The sequence below is a fragment of the Syngnathoides biaculeatus genome, chromosome 17, assembly GCF_019802595.1.
Source record: "Syngnathoides biaculeatus isolate LvHL_M chromosome 17, ASM1980259v1, whole genome shotgun sequence".
NCBI lineage: Eukaryota > Metazoa > Chordata > Actinopteri > Syngnathiformes > Syngnathidae > Syngnathoides > Syngnathoides biaculeatus.
The window spans coordinates 11,596,332-11,624,224 of record NC_084656.1 but is presented as its reverse complement, the minus strand read 5'-3'; the positions used below and the strand labels follow the sequence as shown (position 1 = coordinate 11,624,224).

General features: G+C 43.1%; 4 protein-coding genes across 8 annotated transcripts in view; 1 reads left to right on the top strand and 3 right to left on the bottom strand.

The window, feature by feature from the left end:
• Positions 1–295: 295 nt before the first annotated feature.
• LOC133490744 (phosphatidylinositol 4,5-bisphosphate 5-phosphatase A) lies at positions 296–19,907 on the bottom strand. Of its 3 annotated transcripts, XM_061801185.1 has the most exons (14): positions 19,759–19,853; positions 9,838–10,328; positions 7,173–7,280; positions 6,889–6,997; positions 5,860–5,976; positions 4,824–4,999; positions 4,622–4,733; positions 4,072–4,181; positions 3,751–3,961; positions 2,329–2,466; positions 2,200–2,265; positions 2,025–2,129; positions 1,513–1,633; positions 1,245–1,429 (listed from the first exon to the last, which is right to left on the bottom strand). In XM_061801185.1, the coding sequence occupies exons 1-14, from the start codon at positions 19,825–19,827 to the stop codon at positions 1,392–1,394; spliced, it is 1,971 nt and encodes a 656-aa protein (XP_061657169.1). In that variant the 5' UTR covers positions 19,828–19,853; the 3' UTR covers positions 1,245–1,391. The 3 variants fall into 3 exon arrangements, 2 of the variants coding, with proteins under 2 accessions (XP_061657168.1, XP_061657169.1); XM_061801184.1 differs by having other exon boundaries at positions 296–1,633; positions 19,759–19,852; XR_009792275.1 differs by lacking the exons at positions 1,245–1,429; positions 1,513–1,633; positions 2,025–2,129; ... (8 more) ...; positions 7,173–7,280; positions 9,838–10,328 and adding exons at positions 11,714–11,853; positions 13,503–16,913 and having other exon boundaries at positions 19,759–19,907.
• An 843-nt stretch (positions 19,908–20,750) lies between these two features.
• LOC133490748 (tigger transposable element-derived protein 1-like) lies at positions 20,751–24,540 on the top strand. The gene is made up of 2 exons (XM_061801195.1): positions 20,751–23,020; positions 24,402–24,540. Exon 1 carries the CDS (start codon positions 21,899–21,901, stop codon positions 22,850–22,852), a length of 954 nt encoding a protein of 317 aa, XP_061657179.1. The 5' UTR covers positions 20,751–21,898; the 3' UTR covers positions 22,853–23,020; positions 24,402–24,540.
• smtna (smoothelin a) lies at positions 23,828–27,516 on the bottom strand. Its single transcript, XM_061801196.1, has 7 exons — positions 27,277–27,516; positions 25,884–25,959; positions 25,687–25,803; positions 25,571–25,601; positions 24,831–24,945; positions 24,614–24,765; positions 23,828–24,522 (listed from the first exon to the last, which is right to left on the bottom strand). The coding sequence occupies exons 1-7, from the start codon at positions 27,370–27,372 to the stop codon at positions 24,375–24,377; spliced, it is 735 nt and encodes a 244-aa protein (XP_061657180.1). The 5' UTR covers positions 27,373–27,516; the 3' UTR covers positions 23,828–24,374.
• Positions 27,469–27,893, bottom strand: part of slc35e4 (solute carrier family 35 member E4) — a 12,311-nt gene continuing 11,886 nt past the window's right edge. For all 3 annotated transcript variants that reach the window (XM_061801189.1, XM_061801190.1, XM_061801188.1), the window contains exon 4: positions 27,469–27,812. In XM_061801189.1, coding sequence (XP_061657173.1) covers positions 27,469–27,812 — 344 coding nt within the window. The remainder of the gene's footprint in view (positions 27,813–27,893) is intronic.

Here is a 27,893-nt window from a genome sequence, read left to right as displayed (position 1 = left end):
TTAAGCATATTTTCATAGTGCATATTAATGAGAAATCCAACTCTCAATTTCCAGATTAAAAAAACAACAACTAGAATAGCATCAAAAGGGACTTTTGGGGCATTTTGAACCCAAATGATCTTACAAAACCAAAAAAAGGACGTCAAAGATGATTAAAAATAAAAGGGACTTTTGGGGCATTTTGAACCCAAATGATCTTACAAAACCAATAAAAGGACGTCAAAGATGATTAAAAATAGATTTAAAATTCTGAAAGCGTTTAAAAATATTATGAGGCAACAAAGATAACGGACACGACATTGTAAAAACATTTTATGGAGACTTGATTGGTGGACAAAACCAAACTGAACTCAAACATTCATTACTTTGAATTGAAGCCTTTTGCCTTTGTTGTCACTTTATTCCTTTATATTGCGCCCCGTGGGGTTTATCTTGGCTGGCTTGCGTCTTTCTGCCTGTTTGCCTTTACAATTCCAAAAGCTCGCTAATCCAACTCGGCTCTCCTTCTCTTGATCAAAAAGAAAAACAGGATAAACCTCACATGCCTCTGGAAACCTCTAGTAGATCTTTATACTTAAATCTATTGTGTCAGCGCGTTTTTACATCTACTGCTGGTAACAAAGGTCTAAATTATAGACAACTTTTTTTTTCCAGTGTGTTGTTTGCATTTTGTATACACAACTTGTATGGGCCAGTCAATCTGAGGGTTAATCAATGTTAATCAATGACCACATATAGAGGTAGACAACACTCACATTCACACTGTCGCTTAGTGGGAACTGAACCCATACTGTCTGCAAGTAACACACGTTATGTACATTCAGTGACTCAAGTTCCAGTTCATTCAATGACAAATTTGGTAACGCTATGAATGACGACCAAGAACTACAGTTCAATTTGAAACTATCACTTAACCCTGATTGCAACTTTTTAACATATGTTTCATGACAAAGTCCAGCACACACATCAATAAGGTCAATCCATGTTTTGACTGTCTGCATGTCTGGGTTCACATTCAATATGTGTGTTTCTACATGTTGGAGTTTGTGAGTCTATAAATGCACTTGTCATTGGGATGTGACTCCCGGATAAACACAGTGTAAGATGCTCCGGAAATCGAGAATTGCACAGACGAGTGAGTCATGACGTAGTTGAGGGTCCCTCTCTACGAAGTGTTGTTTCCACCTGCATGTCCGAGCTGTTTGAGCCCCGTGGGGCTAACCTGAGCGGGCCTGTGCTCCCCTAACATGGCGGCAATCAAGGCCTCCGGTGCCGTGACCCCTCCGCCGGGAGACACAGGGCTCCGTGGACTGAGCGGACTGACGGCCGGAGACGACAGAGAGCCGGTGGAAAACAGTCGTTCCTTTTTAGAGCAGGAGCCGGGTGAGCGGTTACCTGTCTCTTTGGGCGGGGGACACAGGCTGAGGCCCTGCAGGGAGGGGAGGGGGTTGGACGAGAGAGCCGGAATGGCGGGGCTGCGGCTGCGACGCTGGCGGCAGTGGTGATGCTTACTGGGTTTAGGGCTCGGGCTGCGGGAGTTCGCGGCCAGCAGGACCACGGTGCTGTCGTCTTCCGAGCTTACCTCAGAGCTGTCGGAGCGGTGTGCTGAGGGACTGTGGACCGGAAGCTTGATCTGTCCAGGATGAGAACGGACTTTAATCCATACAGTAGATGACAGACATGTAACTCTATTCAATGCTTATTGGTCCATAAGTGCCTGGAACTTATTGCCGACCAGGTCGTACCTGGACCTTACTTAGAATCAGCTGGTACAGAGTCCAACTCACCAGTGACTCTAATCAAGTCAAGCAATACAGTATTGAAAATGAATAGGAGGGAAAACCAGAAGCACAAACAACCGGAGAATGGCAAGTGCAATCAAGTGTGATCACCTATAATTATCCTTCCATCCATTTTCTGAGCCGCTTACCCTCACGAGGATCGCGAGGATCTATACAGTAACTATGCGACTTTAAATATATTCAGTATTTTATCGCTAAAATAGACATTTCCAGCAACCATACCTGGATATTTGTTGACAATCCAACAATACTGTTCATATTATGACTGTAGAAACCCAGGATGTATTCACAGTCATCTCTTGGCAAGTCCTCCTCAGAAAAAGACACCTGGAAAGGAAAGACATTAAACAGAAATGATCATAAATGCCAGAGTTGTGAATATCAATCTGCAGCCCACCTGTCCTACATGCTCCCCTTTGGCCCACACATATGCTTGGTAATCTTTGTGGTGTCTGAATCCAACCTGTGCACAGACATCCTGTAAATGTAAGGAACAACACGGGCATTTCAATCAAAGGTTTTGCACCTTGTATATGGCTACCCAGTCCCATGAACTGCGATGATAATTGGATGCAAAGGTAAACTTGACTGTGGCGTCGGAAACTTTGAACCAATCCTTGTTGGCCTGCAGCTCCACCAGAGGCATGTCCACCCTGAATGGGAACTATGACAAAAAGACAATAGCTCTTTACAACGGGTATTGACAAATTATGTGTGTGTCTGTGTCTTCCTCATATTAAGGCCAACATTATGCTTTTTCTTGATCTTTTTCTTCACAACATGTAAACTTATTCATTTATTCACATTTTTTTTGCCCTAAATTGTATATTCAATATTACCAAAAATCCTCTGTAACAAGATCCACCTTTAGAAATTCAACATTGCCCTGAAACATTCTGGATGAAAACAAAGTTATACTTAAAAAATAATTCAATTCAAATTAACTGAATGTAAAAATGTAACAAAACAGTAAATATAAGTTTAAAAAGAAAGAGTTCATCATGATTACCGTAATTTCTGGACTATAGAGCGCAAGTGATTATAAGCCACACCCAGTACATTTTTAAAGGAAAAAGCATTTTGTACATACACAAGCTGCACCTGATTAAAAGTCACCTTTGCCCACATTGAAACATGAGATATTTACAAAGATAGACAGTACGAAGAAAGCGTTTTCAAAGTTTTAATAATATACCTCAGTTTTTCTTTTCAAACAGTGCCTGTGACGCGGCAGTAACACAACAGCAACACGCTAGCACAGCACTAACAGGGCCGGTTAAAAAAAAAAATCATACCGGTAAAAGTCACTGGAGATGCGCCAGTACCACAGTAGCAACACGCAACCACAGCGCTAATGCTAGCACAGAGCTAACTGGGCCGGTTAAAAAAAAAAAAAAAAAAAAACATACTGGTAAAAGTCACTGAAACGCAGCAGTACCATGGTAGCAATAAGCTAGCACAGCGCTACCAGGGCCAGTTAAAAAACATTCCAGTAAAAGTCGGCACATATATTTCACCGGTCTCACTCTTATCTTTTTCGCTCAAGTGCCCTTTCCGGCCGTTAGAAAAAATGCACAAATTAGCCGCATCACCGCATAAACCACAGGGTGGAAAGAGTGTGAAAAAAGTCGCTGTTTACAATCTAGAAATTACGGTAAACACAAATGCATTATACTAAAAAGTTAGATACAACTGAAGAGTATTGTTTGGCATACCACAAAACGGAACGGCAGGATGTACCACACTTTGACAATCAAGGGCTTCCATTCCACTTTCCTTCTCATAAACTTACAACTTTATTCTTGTAGCTTCATAATCTACATATATATTTTTTCATTTTCTACTGGTCCTAATACTACTTTGTAAAATGAGGCAACCTAGCTCCAATAAGTTAAATTGTACTGCAACATCTGGTTGTTGCATTAAAATTTGTGATGTATTCACTCACATGCAGGGAAAACATGGCCGACACAGGCTTGTGATCACTGATGGTGAAGCCCATGTGGCTCTTGTACGCGTGCTGCGTCACTTTGGTTGCGCCACCCAGCCATGAGGTCAGACCCCTCTGGAGCGCTGCATTGTGGGTAGGAACAGGGGAGCCGGTACGGCGGAGGCGCCAAAGGATGCGATCAGTCCATGCAGGCTTCCTCTTTTTAGCGCTGAACCACATGAGAGTGGAAAAAAAAAAAAAACACGGTTAGCCTCACTCCACAAATAACATGAAATGAAAGGATGAGGTTATGACTCATACAAATAATGACGGGCAGACCTTGTGTCATATGTATGTGTCCCCACATCAAATTTATATGTGGGGGGGAATTTGAGTGGACCCTCCAAGAAGCCTTCCAGGATGGATTCAGTGTTTTTAGCCATATTGAGCTGAACAAAATCGAGAGACAAAAGATCACAGCAGGTCACAATATCGCCACACAATGAGGACTCTCGTAAAAGCTTCTTTAACGTCATTTGATGCCTCAGGAGAGAAAGGACAACTCGCCACATTCTACTCACTTTTGGACAACTATCTGCAGGGGGGAGTCCATTAAGATATCAGCAACCAGACATTTTCCAGGACAAGTCGTATGGCTGATGTTACATTTTTTCCTCAATTAGGTTGCCACTTTATTCTCATAAAATTACTATTAATTATCTACTCTCACAACACTACAACTTCATTCCTGAAAAATAATGATTTTTTTTTTTTTTTACGAAATAATGTCTTATTGTAAAATCCTTTATCGTCATGAAATTAACATTTTACCCTTGTGACATTACAACACTATTTGCCAAATGATGATGATGATGATGATGAGCCTCACCTGATCTCTCTCCCATAGCAGAGGAAGCTTATTGCTGTCAATTGCACATTTCACCACATGGATGTCATAATCTTCAATTCGAAAATTCAAATCGCCAAACCAAAACACGACACTAGGGAAACAGAAAATACGAGGGGATGTATTCAAGCATTTGTTTGCGGTGCATTTTTTTTAAAACACGCCACGAGCGAAGGTCACCCACTCATGATCCAGCACCCCGGTAGCGGCGCCTCCTTCAAACTGCTGCTGCTGCAGGATGCTCTCAAAGTCCTCCATTCTCTGCTCCAGGTTCCTCATGTGAGCGGGCAGGTGACAGTTGAGGAAGCACACGGGGTGTCCGAACACCGTCATCCTTGCACTCACGCCACCTTTGTTACCCTGCAGGGAGAGCACAAAACAGCGACATCCCCAAGGCAAACATTTTCAGTGTTTTTCCAAATTGGTCATTCTCATCCCTGATATCATGAGATGTGTGTACCCTTAATGAGGTGTGGGCACAACATGACACGTAGGCCACATCCTGCGCTGTTTTTTCATCCAAACCACTGAGAGGAGGATTTTGAGGAGTTTTGTAAGAGCCCATTTGTTGCTATCAGTTACCAATTGTTTCCCAAGGTGGTTTGTTAGGATGTATTTTAAAAAAAAAATTTCCAATTTACAATACTTGCTTAATTGATTTGTGATCAAAATAAATAGTTTTTTTTAAGTACTAAAACACCAACCTGGGGTGTATGTCATTTTAAAAAAATTGAAGTCAGTGGCTATTCAGTGATTAAAATTATAAATAAAAAAAATACAAAGTGGAATTTATAATGATTGAATTATCAAAATGAACTATAAATATTTTACACAACTAAAAAAAGACCTGGCCCATCTGTCTTCACATATAATACAGACAGTATTATGGTTAATGTGACCTGATCATAATATATAATAAAAGGAGGCCATGTTCAGATTTAATTCCAAATTCAAACGAAATGTAAATTGGCTTGCTGAATCCGAAAGCCTCGGCGGAGATCTGTGCTCTCGATGTGCTCTTGTTTTCAAAGCAGCAAGCCAGACGCTTGCTGCTGCTCTGACCTCAAAGAGAAGGAGACTGCAGCATCACACTGCTGTGACGCCGCCGACATCAACACTGAGACGAAGGTCACCAAAGGTCAAAGCCTCCTCATTCCACCATTCTGACAGTAATAACAAATAGTGGATGGTCCTGAACTCAAAGGCAATGGCGCACATACCCAACAGCCGCCGAGTCCTGTACGAGTGCTCTGTGTCTGCACGCCTCGGAGGAACGGGAGGTGGGCGAATTTGGAGAAGACCAGAAGAAGGACGCCCTGCATTCGCTGAGACGCCACCTACAAAGATAAAAACAGCTAAATGAATAAGCACACATTTGACAATGCTCTACAAAAAAAGTCTGAGGGCAGCTATCACTTAGATTTGATATTTGAATTAAATTACCCATTTTTAAAGAATCATTTTAACATAACAAAGGAATTAATTCAGTTTTTGAACATTTTTACAGTAATTAATAAAAATAATTGAATGAATTGATTTTAAATAACTTATAATAACATTACAAAATGAAACCACAAAATAATTATCCCAGATTTACTCTCATCCATAAAAAACAAAGATATGCTTTCAATATTACCAGTAAATAATGGGAAAGGTGTGATTGTGAATGTGACTGTTGTCTGTCTCCGTGTGCCCTGTGATTGGCTGGCAACCAGTTCAGGGTGTACCCCCTCCTGCCTGAAGTTAGCTGGGAAAGGCTCCAAGCACTCTCGCGAGTTCAAAGGGCTCAGAAAATGGATGGATGGATATATTTGATTTTTTTTTCAATATGAATAAAACTTTTTAAACTGTAAGTAGCATGCAATATTGTCATTATTTCATAATATGAAATCATACATTGTTTACAGTATTTATCTATGGTGCACAACAGGTACAAATAAGATACGCCAACAAAAAATTATAATTAATCAGTTTTATGATGAATTACTTGAAAATTATGTCCGCAAACCCAATCCCCCTTGAAGAACTAACTTAATCTCCCTCCCTTCCAATAAGGTGCTGTACGGGGGCCCAGAATCTGGCGGTCGGTGTTAGGATTATGAGGGATCCTCAGGAGAAAAAAAATGGATATTGTTCCAGGACCCAAAAAGTTTGAGAAACGTTCCTTTGAAAAAATTATTTGCTATTGTAAAATTTGTTTTTCACAGTTATTATGTTTACAAGAAAAAAAAGAATCTGTTTAGACCAACCAGGACATATCCAAAGGGACTGAGTGTGTCCATGCAGAGCTCACTCCACTGGTCTGAGAAAAGCACATCCTTCAACAGCTTGTTGATCATGGAGTTCACCTCCTGGAGCCTGGACAGCGTGAGGAATTGACACACACACACACACACACACACACACACACACACACACACACACACACACACACACACACACACACACACACCACACACACACACACAAAGAAAACTCAACAGAAGAGGGACAGACCAGTGAGTGGGCATCCTGGCATAGCCACTCCGCTTACCCAATGACAAACATGTCAACATGCCCATCTGCCACACTGGGTCCAAACAGATCGCTGACATCATCCGGCGGGACAGCCGAGCCCACATTCCATGTGGCGATGTGGACCCTGTGACATTGCACACTACCCGTTAGCTTACAGCGATAGTGAACATGCAATCTCTAGTTCTAAGTGTGGCTGCATAGAGAGAGGAAAAAAAAGGTTCCGCCTGATTAATCTCTTTTTAACCCAACGATGTCAAAAGTGCGTATGTCTTACATAACACAGAGCCACAATACCCTGTAATAGAGTACATATGTAGGTCGCAATATAGAATGATATTGGTGAGAACGTCTGGCTCGAAGTTCTCTGGTTCTGGCTTTGAATCTGAGGCTCTGGTTTCCAGCCACTTTCCAAAAACATTCAAGTTAGCTTCAGTAAACGCGTGAGTGGTTGTTTCTCTCCATCTTCCCTGCGGTTGACGACAAGTCCGGCACATACGCTGCCTCTTGTCCAAAGTCAGAGAGGAAAGGCTCCAACTCACACTGTAAGTCATGTGACGTGGAACTAAATAAAATGGATGGGCTTTAAGTAAATGGCGAGGTAGACGATGGAGCGGCCTCCAGGCAATCCCGGGACAACCATCCACACTCACTTTCAAACAGTCACTGAGTAAGACGTGAACCCACACTGCCCACACAGAAATCATGTGGTCCACATCAGTGACAAGTTACATACGTTTAAACACAGTAAACGACAAGTTTATTATAGTGACCCACACTTGTGTCATGATTATAACGGCAGTATTGAGCTCGTGCACGTGACGTCACAGTTTGCACGGCGCCGTATTGCTGGTCAAACCTAGCTGTTCCGCATTGTGGGAGCCGTTGAGCCAGAGCAGATTTTTCGAATTGCATGAGAGCTGTTGTGCTGTTGGTTGTCATAACAGATGAGACGAATATTCAAAGAGGTCATTCTTTAAAACACCAGCTGAAAAGACCAGAAAAGATCTATGGATTTTGTCAATTAAACGTGATGTATGGTTCCAAACAAAATACACGCGACTGTGTAGCGATCACTTCATTTCAGGTAGGAATTATTCTTCTCAATCTGAAATTACCAAAAAGTATTTATAATGCCAAATTGGCTCATGTGAGAACAATGTGTTAAAAAAAAACTGTCTGTCGCAGAGGTTTATGGAGGTTAAGTGTGGCCACAATTGCTTTCGTGGACGTTCCGTGGAGACGACTCTGTCCTCTTTTTTTTTTTTTCCAATCATAGTTAATGAATGTGAGTTTGTGTAAAACCAAGGGTTATTTATTTAAATATTGGTATATGTATTGAACACTAGCTGAAAAGATCGATCCAGATCTAGCAATGAAGTATTTGTATGCGTCCAGACGTTTCCACGCTTTCAAACTCTTCCTTGTAAATCTCAACGACGTACTCACGAGATACATGTGTATATCCAGTTGTCAAAGACAAGCGGAAGAGAATTAATAGTCCAATTTCTTATCAGCAAAAACATCGACTTCGGCATTAAATACGGGTCCTCTATGCCGAGTTTATCAAATTTTTCCACATACTTTTGTTTATTTTCACCTTCTAAATGTCTAACGGTATCGGACAAGACTGGGCGTCGTGCTATAAGACGTATGTTCGTGTCGTCTCCAACCGACTAAGCATTAAACAATGCTTTATTAGAGCGGCAATATGGCGATGTAAACAAAAGTCACGTGATTTTATGACGAAGCTGCACGAGCTCTATACATATAGCGGTATAGTGATAATGACAACACAGTTAGAGAAACTCAAGTAAAAAGTCTTGCTCTTATTTTTATGCTATTGACAAAATGTGTGTTTGTTTTTTTTCTTCGCGGTAATAATAAATAAACCAATAAATACGCTATATTTCTACTCCTCTGACCGTTTGAATACAACCTGAATCTTTTTATTATTATAAAAATAAAAAAGGAAATGCTGTACGTTAATGCATGGTATTGACAGCATTATGTTTTAGCATTTTCCAGGTGGAATGGGATCTTAAGTGAGATTATAGAACAGTTACAAATCACAGTCAATGTTGGACCAAAACCTTCAGGAAAAAAAAAAAAAGAATAAAATGCCAGCTTTCTAGAACATTTGAAGTTTATTGGGGTTATTTGGCAGAAGCACATTCAACGTGTGCCGACTTCTATTTAACACAAGTTTTTATTTTCCCTCTCTAGAGTTAATTTTGATTTAAAATTGAGTTGGAGAGGTTACTGGTCATATTAATGGTGGAAAAAGCTTTTAAATTATTTATCTGGATCGAGCTATTTTGCATCACATTTGAACAGGGGTGTGCAGACTTTCAGTAGCTATTTTCAAACCTTCAAGCCCCTACGTCGTCCTCCCTCTATTGCAAGTTGTATTGTACTAGATTAAAAGGTGCTGCTTCTGTTTATGGGCAAGCGAGCCGGCGCAAAGACTGCCAAGTGGATTTTAATGCAGCTGCGTCACTCTCAGCAAGAAGCTTTCAGAGAAAAGAGCCGCTTTGATTCATATGCCGCCTTCGGGCCCGTTCCGGTTTGCTTACTGCAGCTGCTGTATTTGAATACAACATGGAACCTTGTACACAATGGCAAGAAAGACAGCACTTAAGAGTCTCGGGCGTCAAAAGACAAAGCAAATGTGAAAGCCTCACCTGAAGTTATTGTTGTCACCGCTGGTCTTGTCACATTGCGCTTGAGTCGTATTGGCTGGTGGTTGAGGACTGACGCTACAGTTTGGGCTCAGGGAAGCCTGAGGACTGTGAGGAGACACCGAGGACTCTAATGGGGAACAAGGCAAGGCATTGGCATTCTGAGGTCCCGGTATGCAAACCGGGATCAAATCTATATCCTTGGTCGGGACCCTGGTGGTTCTAGGAGCAGGTTTTGTTCCGAGGGCGGTGGGTCTGGGTCGACTTATGCCGGCCAGCGATACGGGGGCCGACCCGGACTTGATTTGCATTTGGTCTCTCGCCGTGGGAGGTTTGAGTGCAGGCTGGTTGCTCTGCGCAGTTCCAGATGATGCAATGACAGTCGGTCCTTGGAGTGGACCCGGACCTTGTGTGGCTGGTGCACAGCGTCCTGGTTGCACTTTGTGACCATGAGGAAGTGCAATGGGTGGTTTCTGCTTTGTGTGATCCATTAGCTTGCAAAATAAAAATAGCATACAGTAAACATTGGGAAACATCAAGATGTGTTTTTTTTTTAATTGTGCAAAAGAGGAGAAATAGTATTGAGGACAAGGTCTTCTGAATGACACTGCAGCTGCTATCCTGCTTATATGGGGGAAAAAAGCTGTGTCACGGTCACAAATATACAATTGTTTCCAATGTAAAACAACCTTTCCGCTTCATCAAATCTCAGAATATTGTTGTCTGATCACATTTGGCAACCCACGCGACTGCTTCCCTGTTTGGTTCCTAGGGAGCCTATTCTAGATGACATTGGATGAATGTCAGACTACACCCTGGGCTGCTCACTAGCTAATTGTAGGGCACATACTGTACATGGACATATGGCAAATTTGAATATCGTGAAAAAGTTAAATGTTGTCAAGAGCCTAAAGTTTGTGCTTAAAAAAACCCATAATGTAATTTTCAAATTTACTGAGACGCTGAATTATCTTGAAGCCATAAGGGGAGGAACAATGGACAACTGGTTAGCAAGTCTGTGTCTGCTTGTTTGGAGTTTGCATGTTCTCCCCCATGCTTGTGTGGGTTTTTTCTGGGTACTCTGGTTTCCTGCCACAGTCCAAAAATGTGTGCTGGAGCCTATCCCAGCTAAGTTGGGGCAAAAGGTATGATAGACCCTGAACTGTTCGCCAGCCAATTGCAAGGGCACAAATAAACAAACAGCCATTCGAACACACATTCACATTCACATCTATTGGCAATTTTAAAAGTCTTCAATTAACCTACCATGCAAGTTTTTGGGCTGCGGCAAGAAACCGGAGTAGCAAAAGAAAATCCAGGGAGAACATGCAAACCCCACACAGGCGGGGCCGGGATTTGAACCCCAGTGCTCAGAACTGTGAGGCAGAAATGCTAACCAGTCAGTCACCGCTCTGCCTCATACTGCCACGGACTGTCCAAGCCTTCTTCAATTTTTCCGTGAGACGCCACCGACGGACCGATTCTCCCAGACATCCACTGATGATGCCATCACGAGTGTGCAAATCGGGTCTGAGAAACTAAGTTTGAACGTCTGTCCTGTTCCTGAGCAATATTAATTAGCGCCTGACCTCGTTTTGAATGGCAACGGAGGACGCGCGCGGAATTGTAATGAAGTTGAGCTCAGACAGGTTAAAAGGTACCCACCACCCCCCTAACAACCGTCACCACCAACCGCCACTTGTTTATTTCCCCGAGCATCATTTAAATAATTCATGATATGCAAATTGGCATCCAGAAAGCCTTGAATTCATCACCCCCACCGCTACTACAGTATTGTTATTCCCGCAAAAGGCAGAATATGAAATACAGCTCCGAATTGGATCAGATGAGGCAGTCATGTTGATATTTGTCCTACCTTTCATGCGTTCTGCCGCAAGGTGAAGCGCTGAGTGCAGCTCATAAATTCCTTAAGGGTGGATGGAGAACCAGACCGGAGAGAGAGGCGGTGTTGGTGCTACGCGGGCCACCGGGCTGTCGGGACAGGAGGTGGTCACGTGACTTCGCGCATGTTGAGTGATGATGACGACGAGGACGAGGAGGAGGACGAAGAGGAGGAGGAGGAAGAGGATTGAGCTGATCTGACCTAATATTGCAACATGCTGCTGGACACAGCATTCTGCACATCAACCCCCACCGTCTACCACCCACCCTCCCTCCCTCCCCCTTTCTCTCTCTGCCATTAGTGACACATCCATGTCATGCATTGTTAAAATCATCTACACTGAAGAAATAAGTAGACGTCAGTATTTTCCAAATAAAATAAAAGAATATGGATTGTTACCCATTATTCATATTTATATCGGTGGTAGCATGGTGGACAAATGGTTAGCTCATCTGCCTCGCCGTTCTGAGGACTGGGGTTCAAATCCCAGTCCCGCCTGTGTGAAGTTTGCATGTTCTCCCCGTGCCTGCGTGCCGTGCGATTGGCTGTAGCCCGGTTCAGGGTGTACCCAGGCTCTTGCCTGGAGTCAGCTGGGATAGGTGCCAACTCACCCGCGACCCAAGTGAGGATAAGCAGTTTGGAAAATGGCTGGCTAGATGGATGTATACAGTATCTGTCTTTTGGCTCATTTTTGTGCAACTTGGGCCATATTCTCTGATGCTAAATTAGAAAGAGCGCCGCACAGCTCCGCGCTCCTTTGCGTAGATTTACCCGTCCACTTATGTAAGTCATGTATGTCTGGAAGCTGTAGTAAGTAGAGCGCCCCATGAAGGTGAATCATCATAATATGAAGTGCTACTACAATGTAATTCCTGGAGCCAAAGCAGAACCAAGCACAGTGTTCTTGGATTGAAACATCTTTGGATTCGGTAGATGCAGTTGTCGTACTGTACTTTATAACTCAGATCTTCAGACAGACTTGGTGCTGGACAGGCCGTGTTTGTTCAACAATCTTCTTCATTCATTTCCACACGGTGAGGTCACCCACGTTGGGCTTCTTCTAGCAGCTTACAAAAGCGGCTTGATTTTGTCGAGCAGCAGTTGGATTCCGGTCACTGTATGTCGGGCGGGTCTTCATGAAGGACACATGGTCAGATGTCAGCTCCTCCTTTGTGGGTGTGATCAAGTCTTAGAGAGCCGCTCTTCCCTCTTAATCATCCAACCTTTCTTCTGGTCTTCCTTTCACCACCAAACAACTTGGTCTCCTTCTCAACCTGCAGAAAAACCTCAAAACGTTTTTCAACCTCGTCTCTCTGGACCTTGATGAAGTCTGCTTGTATAATGCAGTAATCTCTGATCCATTTAGAATCTTCCAGGTCTTCTGCCAAGTCCTGCATGTCCTCCTGGAGTAGGCCTTCCTTCCTTCTGTAATCTTAGACAGCTTCAGTGAGGGAATTTGTGGCCAGCGTGGATTTTGCATCTCTCCAGATGAGACACACGAGCTCCTGGAGGTCCAAAAAAAGAGGTTCACATTCTCCTTGTGCAATCTGCAGATGGCCTGACTCCACTAAGGCTTGTGACAGGGACTCACACAATTTTGAAGGCACAGTCATCGAGCTACACATTTTCCTAGAGACCAGACATGAGCAGTTTCCTTTCTCCTCCAATAACTGCTGCACTCTCGTGACAAACGCCATAACTACACGGCACCATAAAAATATCTCAAGATGACAAAACCAGGGCCAACCTGGGAGATTGTACTCACCTAGCCATGGTCTTTGTGAAGACACCATCTCAGTGCACAAGCTTTGAAGGTTTACTCCAAGGGAGAGTGGGGACAGTCTAAAACGCTTCATGTAAAAAAAGCTTTTTTTTCCTCAACTAGTGGATATTGTTCCCCTGCACTATTTTTATGGGTTGGAAACGCGTTAGCATTGCACAACATCCTGCTATATTGACAGAAGGAAACGGGGGTGTTAGCTGTCAACTTAAGATCAGGGGAAGGTGATAAAATGGCCTACCATCCTGAATTTAGATTTTATGGTGAGGGATGTCTGGAAATGGTGGATATTATTGGTGGAATCCAATATCCCGATTTTATTATTGTCAGGTGCATCAGCTTCAACCCATGTGCTGCAAAGATGGCTGGTGGAAAAGATGACTAGTTGCTGTCAGCAAGGTTAGAGGAAGGCCATCGATAATCTGATGCAAAGGAATACACTTGGTAAATCGCTTTAATACTCGTGAATACAAAGTACTGTAGGTTAAGGGAGAGTTTTTTTTTTTTTTAATTGAGTTAGAATGTCACCTTGTACCTATAATTTTGGAACCAAGGTGTTCAGCCAAATGTCACATTAGCGCTGCGGGGGGGGGGGGGGGGGGGGTCATTTCGCCGTGAATTTTTTGGCAAGCCTACTTGACATGGTCATGGTCAAGAAGCAATTATCCCCTTGACTTTGTCAAGTGATACGGCAACCAAAGTCATTATGAAATAAGATCTTGCCAGCTGAAAACAGGAAAATGAGCACCATCCAGTTGCAAAGGTGAAAAGATTTTGGCCATAAAATACTCATTTAGTATTGAATGGGTGGTGGTTGAAGTGGTTCTCTAATTTAGACATTAGTGGCCACTTGATGTTCACGTTTTAAAGTTAAAATTTTGAAACTGGGGTTAGGGCCTATTACGACACGACAATGTGGGGACACAAGGCAGACATTCTTTTAGTACACGTCTATGCCTTAGCCGTAATAGCAAAATAACCATCAAATTAAAATGGTACAAAGAGATATTTAATTTGTCGATGCAATGTAATGTCCAACAGTTGTGCAACAATAAATACCATAACAATAACTATATTACAAAGAAATTTTTGGTGAAAGGGTACAGCTCTCATTCTCATGATTTTTGGTCACGCTTTTATGTGGGACCACTTCAGCCAACAATCAACATTCACAAATGGAAACGCAAATGACTGGAGGACCCAGACAGAATGTTTGCATTTAATTTTATAGGACCAGCTCAACTCGGCCTTTTGTGTGTGTTTTTACTCTGCCTTGATGCCTTTTGTGCATTTGTGACAGATTGTATGACCTTTTTACAAGAAGACTCATCCCAGTTGCCATTTCCACAGCCAAGATATGGCAACACTTGCCTGTGCTGGGGCAGCAGCATTCTGCCCCGTCGGGGTTGTTCTGAACTACGTGGGCAGTCTCGTTCCAAGGGCTTTTAACCACAAACACCCCCGCAGACGAAGTCAGACTCACCAGCCCCATCTTGACGACAGTTTTCGCTAATGAGGTCTGAAACATCGATAGCTTCGTGTTTTTCGGTTCTCGGCTCAGTTCATTGCTCAGATGGTCCTTGACTTTCCCAATAATGTCCTCCAAGGGGACAAATGAGGGAGCATCAATATCTTTCAAAGCCTCGGGGAGCTCATGCTTCAGGTTGTAACTGCCCAACCTGAATCTCGCTCTTTGAAACTCGGACAAAAAGAATGACTGCATGTAGTACAAAGACAGTGCCACGGCATCAACTGGAAGTTCCTTCCATTCATCTTGCGATTTAATCATTTTATGCATACTCTCACCGATGTTGTTGGTTTGACTTTCATCAGATTGTTCAGCGATGTTGGATAGGTTTTCCCTCAAGTGCTGGTTGAAATATTTGATAAATTCCTCTGACCACATCTCTGCAAATTTGCTATAAAGTGCTTCAAACTCATCTCTGTTACGCAAATTAATTAGTTGCTTAATTTGATCTTTTAGTAGCTCTTGGTCATCCCTTCTGCGTCCTTCCTTTTTCATCCAGGATTCAATGTCACACAAGACATGGTTCCCGCAAAAAACAAAGCTAATATTTGGGAACCTCTTCTTCAAGGCCTGAACAATTCCCTTCTCTCCGCCAACAGATATGGGCACACTGTGGAATTTTTCTTCACCCAATTTAAGTTTCCCCAAAACGTCATGTAGAAACATTTCATGATGCTGTATATATTCACGTTCATGCAGCATAAACCCGACAGGAAACACGGGATCATCCACAAGGGATGTATTTCTCACGGTAAGCACTGAAACATAGAAATAGCCCATCTGAAACGTTTCATACCTCAACACTTGAGGGTATTTTAATTCAACTGCTTTCTCTAGGTTGGCTTGTGCTAAATCCATCATTTCTGGCATCCCTGCAAAAACCAGAAGGTCTGGAAAAGTAGAAATATACCAGACAAAGCCAGGTAGCTGGCAGGCCAGTTCATGGATACTGCAAATTTCATCATGAGATATTCGTTGTGTACTTCTGCGAGCATACGCTGCATTTTGGACCCGGAAACTCACAGGCATGTGCTCCTCACCGCCAATGGATGGTCCAGACAAGGTGGTCTGGTGGATCTTAGTTGGAGCCTGCCCATCGGCCCCATGAAGGGTATTTGCAAATAGCTCTTTTTTGGAAGAAATGACGACTCTGCTGTGTTTCCTTAGCACATCCACACTTTCATTTCCCAGGTAGTGAATCAGATATAAATTTGTCGCCGAATTAGAATCCACTTGTGGCACAAGACAGTAGACGTTCTTTCTAAACTCTGCTGATCCCTTGTCACACTGAGTTGTTCTAATGTGGTAGTATCGCTTTAGGACCCTACCGCCATATTTTTTAATGTTGTGAAGATTTGACCCTTTCTGTTTCCACAGCTTTTGATCAAATTTTAAGTCTGTGGTGCATCTGCCTCCCTGCAAACTTTGATACAGGAACACATCACCCCCCTTGGGCTCCAGGGGCGGTTTGTGTGATATGCAGTCTTTATACTTCTCCACATCAAGGAGAATATCTTCTACTTCGGCCCGAGTGAACTCTGAATCTTTTTGCATGAAAGCCATGACTGTTCCAGTACAGATGACTAAAATGAAACAGTGGGCATGAGTAGACAGGAGGTACACACAATGTTTGGTGATGAACGATCACAGTTTTCGGACAATCAGGGAGCTTTTTTATGGTAAGCGTTTTAGACTGTGCCCAATACCATCTCAGTCACGAATGGACCAGTTGTTGGATGCTGCAAAAATCCAAATGTGCACTTCCTCTTTGCTGCAGCTGTGCTTTTGTTTTCAGACTTCAGTCGATGACTGTTACACCTCACCCTTGGGTCTGGAAGGGGCACCATAAAATGGGCCCATGCAGTTATCTGTGGTAACATAAAAACTGATTAACAACGGTACACAGGGGTTGGGGGGGGCATTATCCATCCATCCATTTTCTTTGCTGCTTATCCTTACGAGGGTCGTAGAGAGTGCTGGAGCCTATTCCAGCTGTTAACGGGCAAGAGGCGCGGTATACCCAGAACTGGTTGCCAGCTAATTGCAGGGCACACAGAGACAAACAACCACACTCACAATCACACCTAGGGGCAATTTAGAGTATCCAATTTACGTCGCATGTTTTTGAGATGGGGGAGGAAACCGGAGTGACTGGAGAAAACCCACACAGGCACGGGGAGAACATGCAAACTCCACACAGTTAGGACGGGTATCGAACCCGGGTCCTCAGAACTGTGGGGCCAACGCTTTACCAGCTGATCCACCATGCAGCCGGAAAAACATTATAATAGAACCATTATTCACATAAGTAAAATCAAGCGTCCCTGTATTCCACTAAGGAGGTTCAACATGCTCTAAATTTAATCCTTTGTTTTGACTTCCCCTGAATTAAAAAACTGGGATCATTTAAGTCCAGCAGAGCTGCTCTGAATGAGTTCAAGCAAGTGTGAGGGTGCTCGACTAGAGCTAAGATCGTGCACGACCACAACAGAAAGACGTCGTCAAAATGTTGATTCACCATGAAAACTGATGGAAACATGAATTAAAATTATCCACTCATTCCTGAGCTCCGGATGTTTTTTCTGGCATGAGGCCTGAACTAAGGTCAGTCTATGTCACAGCGGATCACTGGGTAGAGCATTCGTCTCAACGTTCTGAGGACGCTAGGTTTAAATTCAGGCCCCGCCTGTGTGATGTTTGCATGTTCTCCCCGTGCCTGGGTGGGTCTTCTCCCACATCCCGAAAGCATGCATTAACTGAAGTCTCTAAATTGTTCTGAGGCATGATTGTGAGTGTGAATGGTTGATTATTTCTATGTGCCCCACAAGTGGCTAGCAACCACTTTATGTTGTACCCACATACCCCCCGCCTCCTGCCCGAAGATAGTAAGGGCTGCAGTGCTCCCACGACCCTCGTGAGGATAACCAGGTCCGATAAAGGATGGATATTTATGTCAGTCGAAAAGCTCTCCGGCTACCTCTACCCTTCTGAGCAAGTGCTGTCAACGTAAACGCGTGTGCTCTCACAAATGGCTCTTCTACATAGAGGCAGCCAATCAGAGGAAAGGTGGCAGTCTTAGTCAAATATAAACAAAGTAGATACAAAACTGGGTCAAATAACAGTAGTTGTCAGAGGAACCTTTTCTGGACATTCGTAAGAAAAAACCATGGTGTTTATTTTAAATGGACACTTTTCACTCTTTAGATGTGTAAATACACAAAAATTGGGATCTTTATACATTACATTTTCATCTCAACTAATAAAAAAACATCCAGGCACGATTCTACTAGAGCGTCAAGGTTTCAATCGTACTTTTTCTAATGATTTCATCAACTTATGGCAAGTGAGTCTCACACATTTATGTTTTGGGACATGTCGCAGAGGCAATTGGAGGGCCCTTATGGCTCTGAACCCAAATGAAAGTATGATTGCCTCATAATATTACATATACATGGGTTGATGGATAACTACTTTTGAAATCGTGCAGACGGCTTGCAATATTGGTATTTTAGCATGAAACACGAGGTGGATACACATTATTTGGTCTTGTGAGCCACATAAAATGACGTGGCTGGCCAAATCTTTCCCCTCCGCCACCAAATTGACACCTAAACTTTAATTCTGGTCTGATACAAATAGAGTAGGGCTCATTTTATCGTGTATCAGCCCCTCTAGCCAATGTTGATGCAGTATACATGTAAATATTAGTAACATACCTACAACTATTACAAGGCAATTGGGGGTAACATTGCACTAGTAGAAATATTTTGGTACTTTAGACCAACACCTTTAGTTGTTGACAAAAAGCTTTTAAAAAGTTCATGAAAATCGGTTGAAAACCAAGCAGGTTCGGCATAATTTCAGTGTCCATGGCAATGGCAACGTCGACCTCTCCAACATGGCCCCCGTGTCGTCACGTCCAACAGCGCTTCGTGCATCTAATCTTCATAAATATATATAATATATATATATATGTATTTATATATATATACATATATATATATATATATACACGTATACGATTAAGTAACAGCAAGCATTTTCTTTCTTTCCTTCTCATCCCTAATATGGATTTATTTTCAGAGACTCGAGTGAGCACAAGTACAGATGACAACGGGCATTTTTGGTGGCGGTCGATCACAGTTTACGGACATTAGGCGACGTTAAGCTTTTTGTGTGGTCATCGTTTTAGACTGTCGCCATTTGAAACTAAACGAAAGTTTACCCTGACTTCGGACTCGATGTTCAAGTAAAATAGAATATTAATAACAACTCACCAAACAGGAGAAAAACCTCTCATTACACAAACAGAACTCGCTCGTTAGATAAAGAAACAAGAAATCCAGTACACACAAGTCAAAGCCACTTTGGGGGGAGGGGGCATCTAGCACCCCGAAATTGATTCCCAGCAACCCTAACATCTGAAATTATATTCTCCTAATTTTTATTAACGGCGCAACAATTTAAACAGCGTGTAAAACCAAGCACAACCTGAATGAAACACCTTGTTTAAACAATAAAAAGACATAGCCCCTACCCCTCATCTCCAAAATGGTTTGCTCTACCCATGCCCCCCCCCCAACTTCTCCCAGACTGCAATTTACAACTTCAACAATGCCCAAAAGGAGAAGTAGGCAGGGGGGAACTATTCTGTAATGTATAATATATATTATAATATACATCATAATACAATAATAATATAATACACTGTACCTCAAAGAGTCTCGAATTTTTAAACATGTTATCAAAAATAACCACCAACAGGGCTAAAGACGGAAACATGCATCTTGTGCTCAAGCGGTGCACGTGTGACACTTGGTAAAATTCTCATCCCCTAATAAAATTATTATTGCGGTCAACAGGTGGCGCACTGCGACTGCGTCACAAAGGTGGCGCACAAACACGAGCCACCGAAGAAGAACTGGCATCGGCACCATGCACATATGTGACCACTAGAGGGAGCCTGGGCTCGATGAAATATATCAAAATTATTACAGTACTTTTGCTCCATGTGGAACAGTTGAGGAAGCAAAATGTATTCAACATCGTCACTGAGTTAGTACTTGTAACACAAAGGTATAGATGCTATTATCTTGAGAAGACCATCATCCTTTGTGTAAAAGAATGCTATATTTATTTCATTTCATTTTCCGTAACACTTATCTATAGTAGTAATCACCCTCATAATCTTATCTACAGTAGTAATCACCCTCATAATCAAATTCTATGGAGAAAGACAAAATGCTAAAAAGAGATTAATTCCGAATAGTAATTAGTAATACCCATGTCTTCCCAAAAGATGAAATAAACGTATAACAATAATAATAACAATAAAACTGCATCCCTTTGTGCTTGTTATGACCAAAGGAGGGGAAAGATAATATCATAAAAGACACATTGGGTACAACTCATATAAACAATCTCATCAATGTAGTAATAATAAACAAAAATGCATGTATCAAATATTTGAATGCTACTTTATATTTATGGTTAGCCTATGTCAACAAACGTCGCCGCCATAAAAATGAACTGAAGTTTTTTTTTTTTAAAAAGTAGAGAAATACAGTAAAATGAAATAAAATATTTGAACACTTTGTGCTATATGTCCAGAAGAAATGCTATAACTTATAAATTTATTGTGATAACAAAAAACGAATAAAAACATTACAAAAATAGATAAATAAAAAATACAACCATCATCAAGTCAATTAATTCAACATTTATTGGCTGCACATTGCAACACGGGTAATTCTAATCTTCCAACATTTCACAGCTGAATCACGCAACGTGCTGCCGTTAGACATTTCAGTGTAGTGACGATTACGTACATATATTTTTTGGATTACTTACTGACACTGCAAAAATAGGAAGCTCAGTTTTAATTCATCATAACGTGTTTGTTATGTTTTAGCTACGTACAAAAAGTTACGTCGCTCTCGTGTGAATGTAACTCCGACCCACGCACGAGCCCCACTCCAGCGTACCCTAAACGCCAACCACAGGCGTAAAGATAAGCAATTGTTTTCATTTTTGTCCTTTGTGAGGATAAGCGGATCTGAAAATGGATGGATAGATGGCTAAATAGACACGACTACGTTGTGCTACGTAAAGGAAGTTACGTCGTGCTGTAGTAACGGAACTCGCGCAAGATTAGACGTACGCCGTCCAAACCGATCACAGGAGTAATTAAAGATAAGGAATTAATTTCCTTTTTGGTGATACTTTTCGTTTCATTGTTTCGTCGTATTATTCATACAGGTGTCAAGTATATTTATAACGTCACTACTGTGTTATCGTAGGTTGGGTTTCGAGGCTACGATAGATGCGTAGAAAAGTTTCGTAGGCGTTGTAGGAAAGTTCTAAGTAGGATGCGTAGTGGTTTCAAGAATGCGTACATGGTTGCCGGAACTCGACCCGAGCCTTGTAGTTACGACTGCAAGCGTTTTTTTTCTCACAAGTTACAACAAATATTGACATTAAGTACGACTTTACTAGAGTCTCAATTTAGGTTAAGGACAGAGACTAAGTAGTACTGCATTAGGTACAAAAAAAAATACATTGTAGGGATAGAATTCGTCGTCGTCGTGCGGCAAAGAGAGTAAGAATTGGTCTCTCTTTGCAACAGTTTTTCACCGGGGTGAGGGAATTTTTCGGAGCAAAAATGTTTTTTCACGCATACATGTACTCTAACAGTTCGTACGTCGGTGTCGTAAGAACGGACTCCGAATACGACGTCCCGTCGTCATCCAGGAACAACTTACGGCATACTCGTTTTCCGCCGTTCGCCATTTTGGTTCGCCGTGTTTCCACATAGTTGGTTTTCTTTTTCTTTAGTGACTTTCTCGCCGTCGCCATGGCGCCCAAGCGCAAGGCGGACTCCTCCGACGGCCGTGCGTCCAAGAAAAGGAAAGCCATCACCATGGAGGTGAAGTTAGACATCGTGAAGCGGTCCAAGCGAGGAGAAACGCCGACAAACATCGGCCGCGTGCTCGACTTAAGCCGCTCCACTGTGGCGACTATCATTAAGGACCAAGATCGCATCCTGGAGCACGTGAAGGCATCCCCGCACATGAAGTCCACCATAATAAGCAAACAGAACTGCGGGCTAATGATGGAGATGGAGAGACTTCTGGTGCTTTGGCTGAAGGAGCAGCACCGGCGGAGTCTCCCCGTCAGCCTCGCGTTGATCCAACAAGAGGCGAAGCGTCTGTTCGAGACCCTGAAAAGTCAAAAAGGAGAAGGCAGTGAGGGGAAGTCGTTCGCGGCCAGTAGAGGTTGGTTCATGCGATTCAAAGCTCGCGCCAACTTGCGGAACATGAAAGTGGAAGGTGAAGAGGGGACTGATTTCTCCACTGCCTTGGCGGAGATCATCAAGGAGGGGGTGAACAAGTGCTGCGACCAACAAGTGTTGGCTGAGGGTCTCCTCTTGAAGCCACCGGTCAACGCCAAGGTGGAGGAGGCGGAGCCGAGCCAGGACGCGGAGGAGGAAAAGCCGCCCTCGGAGCCCAAAAGGTTCACGTGCAAGAGCTTGGCGGCCGGGTTCCTGCTCATCGAGGAAGGCTTGGCCAAGTTCGAGGCCGAAGACCCCGACGAGGCCAGGTACGCCAAGGTCTTCAAGGGGGTCATGGATCACCTGCGTTGTTACAGGGAGATTTGGGAGGAAGAAAAGAGGGTCTCCTTCCAGTCGAACCTTGAACGGTTCTTCAAGATGGTCGAGAGGCCGATACCGGATCCCGTGACGGATCCTGGGCCCTCGACGTCGACTGCTCCGCTACCACCTGCGACTTCTTCGTCTTCGAAAAAGTAGAGAGCGCTGAAACGGATCGTGTCCTCTCGACGTCATCTGCCTCTTCACCTCCTCCGGTATCTCCGGATTGTCCATTCACCACCCTCAACATCTTCTGCACCACCTTTGACCTCTCCAGCACCCCTCACTCCCGCATACTCACAACATAAGATGATTATGGGAGTAAAGGTGAGGAATTATTGTCATTTGTTGCTGGTTTTTTTTTTATTATTATTTATGTATTTTTTTTAATCTGCCACAAAGGCTGTCGAGAGTTTCAAAGGACATTCATGTGGAAAAGCCACAACAGATTTTTATGAAAAATGCTTTAGTTGGAGGGCTGGGATTGTCGAGTGTAACCCAGAACCATTTTGGGACAACCAAGGGATTATTTTCATTTATGTACAAGTGTATATCGTGTTCAGAGGGGGTTCAACCATCGTACATGGTGTCTTGTTTTTCAGAGAGATATAATGATTGATGTACTCAAAAAGTAATTGGCTGCAGTGGCAGCACGGTGGATCTGCCTCACAGTTGTGAGGACCCGGGTTCGATCCCAGCCCCGCCTGTGTGGAGTTTGCAAGTTCTCCCCGTGCCCCGTGGGTTTCCCCCCCACATCCCAAAAATATACAACATTAATTGCACACTCTAAATTGCCCCTAGGTGTGATTGTGAGTGGAGCTGTTTTGTTTCTATGTGCCCTGCGATTGGCTGGCAACCAGTTCAGGGTGTACCCTGCCTCCTGCCCAAAGACAGCCGGGGTGGGCTCCAGCACTCCCCGCGACCCTTGTGAGGATAAGCGACAAAGAAAATGGATGGATGGAAAGCTGCAGTCCTCTATTTGTTTTTCTCGTTATAATTGATAATAAATAAAATGGATTTTTTTATTGTTTAATACAACCCTTACTTGGAGTCCCGCGTGTTTAACCTAAAAAAAAAAAATGCTCCTCAAAATTTGGAAAGTTGCTCCTGAAATGAAGAAACGAGGAGCAAAACTTCTCTTCAAAAAAGCAATTTATTTTGAGCCTTGTTTATCACATCTCCACTGACAATTGCAAGTGTCCTTCAAGAAACGGCCAAAGCTGGGCTGGCCAAACTGGGTTTACAATAAAATCCCAGATTGTTTTCCCCCCGGAATCTATTTACTGATTTCAACCAATGTCCCCCCCCCGTCTCCATAAAAACAAAAAGCATATGCTAATGACAGTTCCAAACTTCGGAGTAAGTGACTAAAAACACAACCCTCGTTATTTTCGGTTTGTTCCGTTTGGGGGTCACCACAGTGTTTCCTCCTGAAAATCTGGTACCAATGTGTCGTAGTAACAGAATTGGACTGACGGTGTCACTCTAAAGTGCGCTTTATCATTTGTGTATCGGTAAACTTTGCATGTAGATTGTGTGGTTATACCAAATGAAGTGTCCAGTGTCCTGGCAAACAATAACAAAGAAGTATGTATATGTTGTTGTGTTGAAATGGAAAAAAAAAAATGACTTGTGTGCCTTCTTCACTTTACTTCATGCTCATGTCCATACTAGACAAACCCTAAACCCGCTTTTTTGTTTTGACCAGGCCTTTTTCGACCAGGCAGCGGTAGAACTCCTGAATGTACGTGTAAACGCACTTCCAGTCGGGCTCTCTCATCCGGACCAAGTCTTCGGGGTCCAGCAGAGGGGGGCAGCCGGCCAGCCTCCTGCAAACGGAGAAGCGCAAGCGGCCAGAGGCGTAAAGTCGGTGTGCGCAAAAGGGCAACGAGGACAACGAGGTGATATGTGGCACTTTACTCTGCCGTGCTGAAGGCCAGCTGGAAGTTCTCCCGGGGCTTGTGAGGGTTCAGGATGGAATACTCGAAGGCGTCGGGGAAGAAGCGGTGTACCAAAGCGCAGAACGCTATGCCGTCCTTCCAACTGGAGGAGAAGTTTTGGATGTCCACCCCCTAAAATGGCAAAGACACTTTTTAATGAAAAAAGACACAACAGAGGCCAGTGGGGACTCGATGACCTCATATGGCTCCGTTTTGGCCTTGCACCAGTCCAGAAGCATCTGTTTGACGTTTTTAGCGTTGGGCGCTGCAGAGGGAGGACACTTCTGGCCGGCTTGAGCAGGACCCGTCTTACTGAGGAGGAAAAAGAGGAGCACAGACGGCAGAGTAGGTATCGATAATATCGAGGCTCTTCGCTTTACCGTGGTGAAAGAATACATGGTCACGTACATGCTCCATTATGGGAGTTAGCACACTTTCACAGTGGGCCTCAGAAGTATTTACTGTACTTCATGACATCACCAACATATGCTAATGTAGTCGTTGATTACTGGACGTTGAGACTTACATGTCCAAATCATAAATTACATCGCCACCATATATGAATGTAAACCGAGGACTCCTTGGAGACATCGGTGGAGTTTAAAATATCACTTATGGACTTTTATGTTTTTTTTCAATGCGGTTAACATACAGTGTTTTACATGAATGGAATATATGTTGTTTTTTTTAAAGATAAAATAAATGATTTAGTTCCTCAAACAATGGGCCCTCTCATAGATAATTCATTTTTCTGTAATACTAATCCCAATGGAATAAATACATTCCCACCTCAATGATGTTTATAAAACACCGTGTGTATTAGTTGCAGGGAAAAAAAATTTGAGAGAAATGTCAGCCCCTGTCAAAAGCGCTGGTTAAAAAGTAATTTTCTTTGTGAAAAGTTGTATATATGTGGGAGACGCAGCATGTGACTCACCCGCCTGCTGTCACGGAGGAGGCTGCTTGACCTAACCAAAACAGAGAATCAAATGAATATTAGAAAACTTATGAAATGAATAATACTAAGAGATCATTTTCATAAAGATGAGTCACTGTTGGTTGTCGGCTGCTGGTTCACGGGTGCCTTCGCTCTGCCCACAACACCCCCGCCTGGTGCGCCTCCTTTGCCGAGGCCCTGCTGGCGGGACCCTCGCTCCTGCTCCCGCTTGTCTGATTAAGATGACGAGCCCAATTAGACATTAGGACATGTTAATAATTATTATTTATCAGTCTCCCAGAGTTGAGGTTACCTCGCTTTTTCTTCAGTAGGTCCCTGAGCGCGGCGCGGATGAGACGTCGCTCTTCAAAGTCCGCAGCATTGTCCAGCTAAAAACAATTTCGAGAACGTTAAGTTGGGGTGTCGCGAATTTGGTTTTACATTTTTAAAAATGGGCGGGATAGTGCCACAACTGGTTAGAGCAGGGGTGTCAAACTCCTTTTTGTTGCGGGCCACATTGTAGTTAGTTTCCCTCAGAGGGCCGTTATGACTGCGAAACCGTTCAAATCTTAAACAGCCTCATCATATTTACACATGAAATTTATGAAACAGTTTTGGAATCAGAAATCAAGGGCAACGGGTTTTTCAACTATTATTCATGTTTGGTGAGAAAAAAAAAACGCTTGCAATATCTCAACGTTATCATATATGATATGACTCTGAAACATTGGTACAGATTTTAACAAAAATCTTGATAGACATGATTTCCCTTCGCAGGCCACATAAAATCATATGGTGGGCCAGATCTGGCCCCCGGGCCTTGAGTTTGACACCTGTGGGTTAGTGTTGGCCTCACAGTTCTGCGTGGAGGTTGTATGTTTTCCCCGTAAAAAAAAAAAGGGGGGGGTTCCTATATTGGCCTACTGTACTGTTGTATGGGGTGCAGGAACACAGTACACACAATCCTATATATGGTGTGTATGGAAACAGTGATGCTTTGATTTATGACAAATTCATTCTGTCACCATAATATTGCTTCATTTTATCACATTTGTAATCTGTTAATTTGAATTTTCTTTGTATGTATGTTTTTTTTTTGGGGGGGGGTGTGGGAGGAAACCAGAGTTCCCAGAGAAAACTCACGGAGGGACGGGGAGAACATGCAAACTCCACACAGGTGGGGCCGGGATCAAACCCGGGTCCTCAGAACTGTGAGGCCAACACTTTACCAGCTGATGCACCGTGCCGCCTCAAATTGGGTTGTATAATGCAAAATACAGGTAGATACTGTATATGTGTAAATATGTATAAGTGTTAATATATAGTCTATACATATATTTCCTTTTGATATTAACAATTTGAACACTTGCCTTGCAATTAGTGACACTTCATGAGGTACAATTCTCTTCTCATTCCAATACAACGTATAACTTTTTTCAAATGACGGTTTATTTAACATTTATTGTGGACAGAGTGGTGGATAACGACTGCCTCATTCTGAGAGGTGTTTCTAATATTTTCATCACTAAGTGACATATGCGGGGCAACAAATCCAAAACTGCTATGATAGGGTACAAATGTACACCTTCAAACTATAAGCATTAGATTGTAAAGGCAGAATTGTTGGTATAGCTCATTAGACAGTCTGGGTGTGCCTAATGCTATGGCCTGTGCTTTTAAAAAAAAGAAAAATTACATTTTCTCACCATTTTGTCCAAAACCTGCTCGTCGTCGATAGCAGAAAGTTGCTCACTAGTCACGCTGGCAGTCGGTCCGCAATCATGTTGAGCTGTCCGCTCCATCACTTGAGGCCAGATTGGAGCGTTTCACTGCATGCGAAACGTGGGACGGAGATACAAGAGGGACATTCCCGGCATCCCGTCTGCCTTCGGCCTGTCTTACTGCGAAGAATGTAAACTGAGAGGAAACATGCAGAAGTGGCTCTCGGCGTCACTGCAGCGACTGGCCCAGTGTTTGGGAAAACACGTACAAATATAGTAATGGAGCAGAGCGAGTGCAGGAATCTGATAAGGGAGTCCAGGGAAAGCCCTAATAAAGCAATGAGCACGAGAATAATGACAAAGCATGAAACCTGTTCCAGTGAGGTCTTCTTTGGAGGGGCTTTCATTTGGTGCTTCCTTCTGATTCCTGCAAGGCTGCTGCTCCTTATGTGAACCACACAAGAAGGGAAGAAGGAAAAAGAACCACATCGGCGTCGCCGTCATCTTCCTCTGCAGCCTGCCTGTTAAAACAGTTCGAATCTCATTAATCAAAAATGATGACAGAGTAAGAAAGTCTTTCTCACGGGAAGGACATTTTATGA